Here is a 12,531-nt window from a genome sequence, read left to right as displayed (position 1 = left end):
TGATGTAGCATTAAGCTACTTTGATGCTGGCAGAAAGGAAACCACCTCCATCGGGTGGCACAGCACTGAATAGGAAATGGGCCGTAAATAGGAAATACGGCTCACAATGGGAAAAAATGCAGATGAAAATTCAGTAAGAGAGGAAATCAGCCAGAAATCCCTCAGGGACAGAAGAAGAGATGATGCTCCCAAGCCAAGAGCCTGCCATGTCACAAATCGGTGTGCTGACGGCAGAAGTCAGGGCAGCCTGATCTAGCTGTGGTGTCCCCGCTCACTGCAGGGCAGTTGGACTACGTGACCTTCATAGCTCCCTTCCAACTCTAAGGATGCCATGATGCTATGGTTCTGTGATTTTAAGTCTATGTCCAGGAGAGAGAACCACAAGAATAGGATGCAGGAGGTAGATCTCATGGTAAGCACACAACTCAGGGACTTCTGATGAGCTAGATGAAGGAAGGGTAACAGGCAAACCTCATTCTCTACTGTCCCACCAAGCAGATGGCCTGCACGTGGCTCTGAGCTAAAGGCAGACCTGCAGCAGCAGCCCGCAGTGCCCTGCTTGAGACCAACACATTTAGACAGAGCTGTGCAACCCACTGGGCCTTCCTCTGAAAGACAGCAGGAGAGTGAGGGATTCAGTTCTTTTTCTCTTTTAAACTGCAGTGCATGCAGATTCACAGCCCCATTGTTTTGGTGACAGGTGATTGCTTGCTGCTCCTCGGTGGCAGTACTGTACTTCAACAGCTCCAGGTCACAGCTTGAAAGACACCACCTTCTGCTTCCCATCATCTATGGGATCTCATTTGGAAATCATTACAGAGGTGACCCCCCAAGGATGCCCCATCCTAACACACAAGGTGATATCCATTCCTAATGAAAGTCAGCATGTGACAACTGTGAAACTACACATTCCTACTGCCAAAAATTGAACTCAATGCCCTTACCCATGTTCCCAAACAACTACCAGCTGTCTTTGACAAATTAGTTCTACGTACCATCATGCAATTGTAGGATACAGTGTAACTCTAGATAATTAACTAAAATACGGGATACCCCACCAATTAGTGCCACTGGTTACATCCGCACTGGCTGATCAGCACTGTACCACCAAAACCTCTGAAGAAATGGAACGTGCTTGCCTGGTGCCAAGGAGCTCGGTGGCATTTAGGCAGGTGTTAGGCACACAGGCACTGGGCCCTACGTTTAATGATGCCCAGCAGCAAGGCTGGGATCCCCAACTCCACCCAGCCCACCATGCCCACTGCCCCCACCCCTCAGTGCCACATCCCCATGGCTCTGGGACACCCCCAGGGATGGTGACCCCCCACTCCGTGGGCAGCTGTGCCACTGCCTGACTGCTCTTTGGAGAAGGAATTGTTCTTCATACCCATCCTGACCCTCGCCTGGCACAACCTAAGGCCATTCTCTTTCTTCCTATCACTAAATAATCAATGGGACTCCGAAGAAACAACAAGAAAATAATAGCTAGTGACTAATAAGCCTTCTTGCATTTCACTATGAAAATGGAAGCGAAATGTCCTTGGATGCAAAAACAAGGTGAAACATCGCAGGAAGGCAAAGAAAGGGCTGTGTGCAAAGGCAAACGTCCCAGGGAAGAGGCAGATGATAATAACAGAGCAGCAGATGCGCTGCCAGTGGAACAAATTGAATAGCTGCAGAACTGCATTACACCTGCTTTTTTTCTAATGGGCACGTCCTGGAAATTGGTATAAAAGGACACGGCTTCAAAATTGGCTAAATGTACCATTTCTGTCTATGGAGACATTTATTCATGATGATAAAGATGAAAACTATTCACTGGAGTGTAAGATGAAGTTGCAGAGCTGGGAATGACTGCCCTTATGCAAAGATAACCCTGAGAAAAGTTACTCCAAATTAGGCTCTTGCTATCATTTACTGCCTTGAAAAGCCTAAGAGGAAGGCATCCCATGGTACACAGCTGCATTCAGAGGGAGAGCAGTGGGGCAGAGCAGTGTGTGGGCAGCATGGCTGACTGCAGCCCCCCTCTGCTTCCCAGGCTTCAGAGAACCCCATTCTGAAAGTAACACATGATTGTGCACAATTCCAAAATTCCACTTTACACCTCTATCAAAAGTAGATGCACTAATTACTAACACATGCATTTCCTAATTAGCTAAAACATCAATGAAGTTGGCACTGGGACTCCTCGGCATCCTATTTACACCACCACAAAAACATGTGTAACAAAAAAGCACATCTGAGGGGGTCTCCCATCACTGCAGAAGTGATGCAACAGAAATTTACGCAGCTGTTTCCTAACAGAAAATCCATCATGGAATGAAGATTCTGAGTTTTCCATGGGAAAATGTCACCACTGGGGGAAAATACGTTCCAGGTGTCCACCACAGAAGATATTATTCGCCAAGAGAATGAGTCAATATTGCCACAAGCACAGCCTCTTCTGTTAAACAGGTCTTTAAATTACATTTTACCCCATGAACACACTTGCAACGTATGCTATTTATATGTGGATATTGTAGAGAGAAAAGCAGAGGCTTACTGAGGCTGAATCCTGCATCACCAGGTTGGTCCTGACACTAAAACAAGCAGAGGATCAGTCCTGCCACAACAGTCATCAATGGAACACCATTAGGGCTAACATCAGTGATGCATTAAGATGCTCCTGCAGTGCACATCTCAGGAAGGCTTTCAAGAGAAGGCAGAGTTCCAAACAAAGCCTTGAGTTTTGTTTTAAACATCCAAAACTAAAGGGTAAAAATTAAATAGTAGGACTATTGTAGGAGAAGAAAACAGACAGTCCTATTCCTATGGAAGCCTTAAGCCCTCGGTTATGTTACACAACTTCTTTGTAATAAAAAACACAGAAAACCAGGTGTCCCTGGGAGATGTTGTGTCTGCTACTAAGGCTCCTTTAAGTCCTTTAAGGGAAACCCCCATTACAGAGGCCATAGCAAGGCAAGAGCTGGTCTTCATTGTAAGTGCATGCACCAACAAATGCATTTTTGTAGCTGGAAAAAGTGCTGAACACCTTCACACAGGATTGCTATATTCATGCTCTTTTCAAACCAGCTGTTTGCTAATTGGCATTCATTGTATTGGTATTTTAAGTCTAGACACACAGGTCTACCATCAACCTCCATCTTACAGCATCTTCTGTGAGTTTCATTCTGAACATCCACGCAAGCCTACAAAGTAAGATGCTTTCCCAATGGAGAGCAACAACATTAGGGATGAACAACCAAGCCAGCCTCCCTCCTCCATACATTCCCACCATGTTTTGTATGACTTGGCACTTCAGTATTGGGCACCATCCACACCACTGACAAGTGTATTACTTTCTCCCTCTGCTTGTATCGCATGAAAAGTAATAAGGCAAAGGTTCCTTCTGCTCTTCCCCACCAGCTGAAAAGCTCGCTGAAGAGTGAAAATGTTTACCGAGAGCTCTTACTTGCTAGATTGATACAGTCATTATCAACCTAATTATATAATTACACTCAACAGGAGGATTGCACATCATCTGCTGAGTAAACACAGGCACTTATCTTGCAATCCGAAATTAAAACTTTAAAGTGCTATATTTAAATCCTCAAAAATGTTTTAAGCAAGGTGTTTGAAAAACAGTGGAGCTCTGCATTTTAGCCTTGCTTGAGCAGCCTGGCTGGTGCAGGAGAGCTGACCCCGGGCTGATGAGGGAGACCACAGACACGTGGCTTAGTGATGGAGTGGGCGTACAGAGAACCAAACGAGGATGGACATGAGCTTTTCAGCTGACTCTGCAAATGCAGGCTATTCTGAGCTGTAATTATTTCCGTGCAGTGATTAGCTACAGTATTTCAATGCACAGATTGACAAAGCTGCCTATATTTAGGAATGCACAGACCGAGTGGAATGAGATATGCTGGAAGAACCAGAGGAAGAAGTGAATTATGCTGCTGGAAATACCACGCCAGGTAAGTGGTGCAAGCTGAGAAGGTATGGGCGTGCAAAGCCACCCAGATAGACATGTAAGCATTTAGGTGTCTCAGAATTATAAACTAAGATGCATATTTTGCATATGGGAAAGACATTGGCATTAGCAAAGCACCACCTGGAGTGTAACCCTGCGTTACTGGCATACATCAATTACACTGATAACAATGCCCAGCAGTGAAAATAAGAGAAAACTGACTGCTAAATGGACTAACAGTGAGGAGCTGCTATTAAGCAATTAGCTTTTTCATTAGAGAAGCCAAGGAAAGATAGGCACAGAGCATGAGTGAACTGGTGCAAAGGAAAGCACAGCACTTGGTGTCACAGAGTGGGGCTCACTTGGCCCCAGGGGGATGAGGTCGGCCATCCCAATTTTGGGTACTCTGCATTGCAAAGGAGCTGGGAAAGAGCTTTTTTTTTTTGCATTTGGAACACAGCAAGGGCCTACTGACTTACCATAAGTGAAACAGGCCTCAGAGCACCACTGCCATCAATGTGGGCCATGCGCACGGAGTAGTCTTCAGAATAACTTGATGTATTTTTTTCTTTTCTAAGAAAAGGATTTCCTTTAATCCCATCTGAAGTGCACCCAGTATCTCTGACACTCCTGAACTACTGGGCAGGCTCTTGTGGTTTTAGGCTGCAATCACACTACAGGCTGTAGCTCCTGCCAAGTAAAATTCAAAGCTCCTTGTCAAACACTGCACTGCCACCAAATCCAAAAGCTAAGCACTCCCTACCGTAGTTATATTCTGTGACCCCACCAACAGCTACAAACCCATGCCAGCCTCACCAAACAGCACCTTCGGGGCCCACTCAGGACAGAAAGCAAAACCAGTGCGTCAGAACCAGCAGGGAGCACAGACAGCCTCCAGAAAGCAATCTGTAACTTGATTAATGAAGACTTTCACCTCCAACTATAATTGCGAGGTGTGCGCCCTAATTATGCTGGGAGAGACTGAAGGCAATGCTGCTGTGAGCAGCCACGGGTTCCTCTCAGGACATCATCTGAGACACAGAGTGAAGCAGGGCCCAGAGGAGAGCGGGGAGAGTGCTGCTGATAGATAATAGCTTCAGAGACCTAATTACCAAAATGCATCTTGCTTTGATCTCCAACAGAATCATCTGGAGATCTGCACGTTTCACATTAATAACCTGAAGGAGATGTGTGCCAAACAGAAGGATAAATAAGGAGTTCAGTGATATTGGGAACAATTTCTGACATTTTTAATATCCTATAACTCCACTGTTATCACTGACCTGCTTTCACTCTTCCACATTAATGCAGTGTTGTAGGTTCTCCATTCAAACCTTCTGCAAATATGCAAACACGTAGCTGTGTGCAGAACAGAGACAGTGCTCAGCAGCATTAAATTCTGGCAGTTTGTGCTCACTTTGGAAGCAAAAGGCAATTTTCTTCACAGAAAGAGAAGTCTCAATCTAACAGTAAATAGAGTAAGTGCATTGGTATTTTAACCTAACTTTTCTTGTTAGAAGAAACAGCCTCACTGAGAACTGGGAGTTGGACTGGATGATCCTTACGTGTTCCCTCCAACTCAGGATATTCTATGCCTCTATAAAAACTGCTGTGAGGAAAACCAAAGGTTCTTACCAGGCACTGGCTCTACTTTCACACCTACAAGTGTGAACTGCCAGCAGTGCAGCAAGCACTGCCAGCAGCTGCACTGCCCGAGTGGGATGTGTGTCCCCCAGGAAGGCTCAGCAGTGAGGAATACGCAGACACTGAGGAGATGACAAAGTCCAGCTCAGCAGGTGGAACAGCAGCTGAAATGCTGAGGGATTTTCTTCATTTTCTGGCTTACTACCTTCCATTATTTCCGATGGAGAGAGCACTTTTAGAGCCACCTCGGCACCCTACAGGCATAAAAGAAAGGGCAAAGCACTGTGCCAGCCCTGGGGAAATGCTGATAGGGAAACTGATGGAGAAGTGTCCTTCTCGCTCTGAGGAGGACAGCAGTGCCTCCTCCAACTGCCTTCTTCCCAAGGCAACGACTGCAGAAAGCAGCATTAGCAATGCACGTGTCCTGCTGGATGACAGGCTGCTGAAAAACGGTTTGTTAAAGATAGCCTTGCATTTATAGCTGTGCTTGGGAGCCTAAATTAAAATGGCCCGCGGCAAGAACTGGTCTTTTCAATGGAAGAAGGAATGTCTCTTCCCTTCCAATGCAGCTGATGAAATGCTGGCTAGGAAGCCTAAGATTGGACATCCGAGCTAAGAAACACTGCTGACAGACGTTGCCTGCTGAAACCCTGGAAACTGTAAAGGTATTTTCCAAATGGACTGCAGAAACTCCTCGCTAATGTAACAGACAATAAGCTGTTATTCCTGTCCAAGATACATGTTGTAATGGAGAAACTTCAAGACACATATTCATCTAACCCTGTGCACAGCAGATGAGGTTCAGGACAGAGCTTCACGATGGCTGCTGCCCCCAGAAATGTCAGCTATGTGTCCAGACTTTCTAACTGGGCACTTTCTAACAGTGACATAAAGGTGACTTCAGATGCTGACACGGCACCCTTCCCTGCTCCCCAACCCAGGGAGCACCCCGTCAGCACCACGGCAAAAGACTGCTTGGCCAAGCAGTGCCTGCAGTGCTCCAGGGGAACCAGCAGCTGGGAGGACTGCCACCCCCACTCACAGCACCCAGCGTACTCTCATACCCACTTACACAACTAAATCCCAACCCAAAGAACACATTAAGCTATTGCACTATTGCAAGATATTATACTATTGCACATCAAACCATCAAAAGAGCAGAACAGGAGAAATCAGGAGCAGAGGGGATTGCTCCAGTTTTACAGGTGTTGCTTAGAAATAGTCTAGCCTGCCCCAGGTAGGCTCCTATCAGACTTATTTTCTCATGTCCTTTTTACTGTAACCGTTAATGCCCAAACCAAACCTTTTGTTCAGCACTGAATTCCCCATTCAACTCGGAATACTGCAGTAGAACTGCGGTAAGAATGCATGAAAAAGCCAAGGAGGACTAGGGCAGTCCTGCTGTAACTAAATGGACTGCTGATTAGAAGGTCCTAAAGCCAAAGAAATGGAGGGGAGGAAAAAGAAAACACTTCCTCTTTTAAAAAAAGAAACTACACAGCAGGAATTTCACCTTGCACTCTTCTTGAAACTGGAATTCTTACATTATTCTCCCCTATGCATCATTATTCTAGTCACATTTACATGCATTTTACTAAAATCTCATTTTAAATGTATTGTATTTTAAATAGCCCTTAGGTAGGTATTTTTGGAGCTTCAGCTTAGCTAAAGGCATTAAAGCAGCCAAGTACTCATCAGCCAGCAAAGGCTGCTGCCCAGGCAGAAGACAGAGTGCACAGTGCCAGCCCCCCAGTGCAATGAGTGGGCAGTATCTGCATGCCTTGTCCTCACTACCAAATGTACTCTTTCAGGGTCAATCATTAAAAAAGCATTTATAGATCAAGAAAAACGCATCAGGAATTTGGGATTATGGGACTGCACAAAAGCAGAACTTAATAAAGGAGGTCTGCATAAAAGAATGGCTAATTCAATGGGAGAACCTTATGACTTGAACTCTACTGCATCTTATATTGGTTTTGAGTTCACTTTTATGCCATCACTGACATCATTTCTCAGTGGGATATTTTGTGTTGGCTTTTTTCCCTCCTCCTGCAGGAGAACAGAAACCAATTACATTCGTAACAGCCAAACTTTCCATCGCGTACTGCATTCCTTTACTTTCAGTTGGGTAGATATATTTACCAATTATAAAGGGACACGATCCTGCCTACTTCACACAGCTCACTTCCCATAGTTGAGAGGATTCTGTTAGTGCTGCTGCTTTCCACTCACATTATGTGAGCTTTCTGCACGCTGCTAAATCCAGAAGGAGGGAAATCCACAGGGCACTTCCCTATGGTGTGGCACACACACAAATGCCTGTTCAGCCAGCTCTAGGAGTGACGACAAACACCAATGGCTTTAATAAGAAGGGCTTCCGTAAGGGAAATGGGGCAGTCCCCATCCCTGGGGGTGTCCCACAGCCGTGGGGATGTGGCACTGAGGGACATGGACGGTGGGCATGGTGGGATGGGTTGGGCTGGGAATCCTAGAGGCTTTTTCCAACCTTCACAGTTTTGTGGTTCTAAGTATGTTGGCCAGAAAAGGGCAATTCAACAAAATGTACACCCCCGAACAACCAACAAATAAGTCAGCAGAACGAGTAACAAATGCCATGGAGAAGGCTGAAGTTTAGTATTAAAGTTAATACCTCTGAATTTGAAAATGAGCTCTAAGAAGAATGCATTAAACACCAAGTCATGTTAAACATCACCCCAGCGAGGGGAAGAGAGAAGGGCAGGATGTCAGGGCAAGTAAGCACTGCCCTTCACCTCTCGCTGAGGAATACCCAGGACAGCATTTATTTTGCTACCACTAATATCACATACCAGCACTGTTGCAGCTATTATTAATGGCAATCCTAAATCTACTATATCTGGTGCTTCAATACATCATTGTAAGTATTTATTTTTCAAGTGTTTGTGAAACCATACCAGTGAAAGTCCTTGGGTGGACTCTGGCAAGCAAACATTGAAACTACACGTGACAACTACCAGAAAGCAAATCTCCATCTATCTGTGTGCCTTGGGATATCACCGGAGAGTCACTGTCACCCCGTGACCTCAGAACAGAAATCAGCACGAGGCTGGAAGGGGCCCTGGGCAGCCTGAGCAGGTGAGGGGCAGCCAGTCCATGGCAGGAGCAGGGCTGGGAGCTGTGAGGTCCTTAACAATGCAACCATGCTAAGGTTCTACAATCTTTAAGGTCCCTTCCAATCCAACCATACTGCAATTCTATGTTTAGTACATATACGTGCAGGCATGTGTAAACTTACCTGTATGTATCTCATGTTTGCATCTTTCTTTTTTTCAGGCAGCTTTACATATCATTACAGATTCAGAAACTGATTTCTTACCTGGAGATATTATATAGAAGAAGTCTTTAAACTCATCCATCCAGACCTCTGCCAGCCTCCTGTTGTTCTTGTTGATGACATGTCCCGTGCCACCAGGGAAGGTGTAAGGGGTTGCTTTACGGAAGACATGGCCAACGTGTGAGCATGTGACAATCTCAAGGGAGCCACCACACTGCCAAACCTGAAATGAAAACATGCGGAGAAGGTTGACTAAAGCCACTACAAACCATGAAAAGCTTATAGCAGGAAGGACTCTGATGGGTTAGCAGCTATCTCCTTGTTTATTTCCCCAGGTCACAATTCAACTGGGAATTTCAAACTCAAGTTTAAGGGGAACAGCAGGGACATAATTCCTGACAGCAATGAAAGCACACAGACCTTAACTACAACGTGAAAACTTGTGTGAATGGCACAACTGGTTGTGTGATCCTATTACACAAATATGTACAAACCACTGCCTCAGAAAGGAGTAACCCTGTACCATGTTTTCAAGCGTAGGGTTTGAATGCTAACCATGTATTTGAGTTTTGAATACATAATATTTAACGAAACAGAGAAGAACTTTTACAATCTATCTACCCACGTCTGTATTTTTTAAAGCAGAATCAGTCCATGACCACACCAGTGAAGGCACAACAGAGTTTGGTTGATACTGAACAAGAAGCACAGGCACCTTGAACATCACAGACACATGTCCCCAAATCTACATCCTGCTAGGCAGAGAGCAGGGCTAAAATACACAATACCTCTTCCTAATAAGAAGCAGGGCTTAAGAATCGTTTGGTGTCTTAAGAACACTGGTACAGCCTTGTAATTAGAGCTCTTCGACACCGGCATAACAGTTACCATAGAAACTTAATGCAGATTTTATTTAATTAGGACTAGATCCTTTTATATGATTTCATTAGTATGCTAAGTGATGTAGTCTGTTGGGATGAGCAACGACAACATCAAAATATTCTGGTGTTTAACATGTTGTGTTTTGCAGCTCAGTGACAACCAGTCAGCTCAGGTGAAACCTCGGGTCGGTGGGTGCACCAAGAAGGGAACACTTATTAAACCCAAAATATGCACTGCTGATGTATTTACACAGCAACACAGCAGCAGTGCCCTACACAGAACAGCAGTGGGCACAAACAGTTTGAGGGGCATTTTAACCTCTGTCAGTGCTGTGATCAGTGCTCTCGCAGCTTCACCCCAACCCCCCTTCCTGGCAGGAGATTCCTCCCATGCGAACACTTTTATATGTGTGTTCTGTACATTTTCAAGTGTATTTTTGGCTGCCCTTGTTACAAGCTGCTAGCTATTGCAGTTGTCACAGGAATGCAGATAAACCTGCATGCTGCAGAAGAAAAGGGCTTTAATTTTTTTCAGCGTTACAAAAAAGTCCAAGCAGAAAAGCCCCCAACAAAACCAAGTTGCCTGAATACTCACTGCTAAGATGACTCCTTTCCCCATGTTCACAGTGGCTAGAGCTTGCAGGGCCACATTGATTTGGCCAGAGTGTAGACAAGATATACAACAGCATACAATTAATCACTCTTCACTGCAAGCTATTGCCAAGATAATTTATCCCATTTTAAATACAGGCATTAATTATTTACAAGTACCTTTTGATCTCAGGCTTCTGGCAGTCATTCCCACTACTGCACAAAAGGAGTGCATTAAACTCCATCCCGTTTCTGCACAGCCCACCTTTCAGACCCTTTGCCCCTTCTGTCATTTCTGCACGCTCAGGTACAGCCACTTCCCACCCACCCACCACAAATGCAGAAGGCCAATAATAATCAATTTGTATGCAGATAAAAATAACACCTTAAAATGAGCAGAAGAACTACTCATGCAGGTTAGCTGATGGGTGGTTTGGGGTGGCTCCGCACTTGTGGTTATTGCAAGGAAATGGCTCTCCCAGGAGCGAGGCAATCTCCTTTTGTGACAGGGTATGTAAGACTAAGTCCAAATGAGATAGACAGGTTTTCAGAGCTTCGATTAGAATAAAACTAAAATTTCAGGCTGGAGAGATTTAAGGCATTTGGTTTTGCTGTTTATATGTTAATGACCGTGTTTACAGCATCTCAGAAATATTTACTTCCATAAAAGACTGTTTCTTTAGTATACACTTCCAAATGTGTGTTTATGGATGGTGGCAATAGATCAAAGCTCTCTTGCATTCCCACAGGTTGAAGCCACGCTACAACATCCCCAGTGATGGCTGCAGCCAGAAAGTTAACACCTGAGCATGAGTTAAACGGGTTGAAGCTGCTGGCTGCTGTGCAGTGGTGCATAAGGAACAGTTAGGAAATACCTCTCATGCCAATCCACAAGACCTCCACATTGAAACTGAGTCAGCATAGCTTGGATGTTTTCCCCCACACAGACACAGAGGTGCATTTTCAGTCTGTTTGCGAGGTGACTGGAGCCACAGAACCATTAAGGCTGGAGGAGACCTCTCAGATCCCCAACCCCACCCACCCCCCATACCCACTGTCCCTCAGTGCCACATCCACAGCTCTGGGACACCCCAGGGATGGTGCCCCCCCTCCACAGCCAGCTGTGCCACTGCCTGACTGCTCTGTGGAGAAGAGATTTCTCCACATAGGAACCTCTCCTGGTGCAACTTGAGGCCGTTCCCTCTATCCTATCACTGGTTACCCAGGGCGTTATACACCCCAACAGCACTCAGACACACAAAAACGCACTTCCAATTGTCACTGCACTTCCGAAGATAAGACAATCCTGCATGCATGTGAGCCCTCCAGCCCTACAGAGTCACATCCCATTGTGCACATAACAGCACAGCACTGGTCTCCCTGCCATCCAAACCAACAAACATGCTAAGCTTGCTGACTGAACCACAGCCTAATACAATCCCATCCCTGTAATTCTGCAGACAGAAGCAGAGCCCTCCTGTACCATCAGGCTGAACACTGGCTGCTGCTGCTCCCTTGTCCCTTCTGCTGCACAGCATGGGCGTTCTGCAGGCAGGGCACTGCGCTGGGCTACAAGCAGCTATAAAGAAGGTTCCAGGGAGACCTCACTGTGGCCTTCCAGTACTTGAAGGGAGCGTATAAACAGGAGGGGGAACGGCTGTTCATGAGGGTGGATGGTGATAAGACAAGGAGGAATGGTTTTAAACTGAGACAGGGGAGGTTTGGGTTGGATATGAGGAGGAAGTTTTTCCCCCAGAGGGTGGTGACGCACTGAACAGGTTGCCCAAGGAGGCTGTGGATGCCCCATCCCTGCAGGCATTCAAGGCCAGGCTGGATGTGGCTCTGGGCAGCCTGGGCTGCTGGTTGGCGACCCTGCACATAGCAGGGGGTTGGAACTGGATGAGCACTGTGGGCCTTTTCAACCCAGGCCGTTCTGTGGTTCTATGAGATACTGTGGCCTCAGCATTAAAAATTTAAGAATGAACAATTAAAATCTGATGTAAAGCATCTGCAGCAGATGGGTACCGGAGCACGCCATGCTGCAGCCACCAGGGCACTGCCCCAGCATCTCCGGTGTCTCTGAAATGAGGGAAGCACTGAAACTAACTCTTAGTTCAAGGACATTGCTAGGGTGGGAGCCAGCCCTGAGTGCA

General features: G+C 45.9%; 1 protein-coding gene across 15 annotated transcripts in view; it reads right to left on the bottom strand.

Moving 5' to 3' along the window:
• The window catches only part of GALNT13 (polypeptide N-acetylgalactosaminyltransferase 13), a 76,971-nt gene that overhangs the window by 15,140 nt on the left and 49,300 nt on the right, over positions 1–12,531 (bottom strand). For all 15 annotated transcript variants that reach the window (XM_025152448.3, XM_015290207.4, XM_046944182.1 and 12 more), the window contains one exon: positions 8,949–9,129. In XM_025152448.3, coding sequence (XP_025008216.1) covers positions 8,949–9,129 — 181 coding nt within the window. The remainder of the gene's footprint in view (positions 1–8,948; positions 9,130–12,531) is intronic.

Source organism: Gallus gallus, chromosome 7, assembly GCF_016699485.2.
Source record: "Gallus gallus isolate bGalGal1 chromosome 7, bGalGal1.mat.broiler.GRCg7b, whole genome shotgun sequence".
NCBI classification, from domain to species: Eukaryota; Metazoa; Chordata; class Aves; order Galliformes; family Phasianidae; genus Gallus; species Gallus gallus.
The sequence above is the reverse complement of the archived record's forward strand: the minus strand, read 5'-3'. Positions and strand labels throughout refer to the sequence as shown.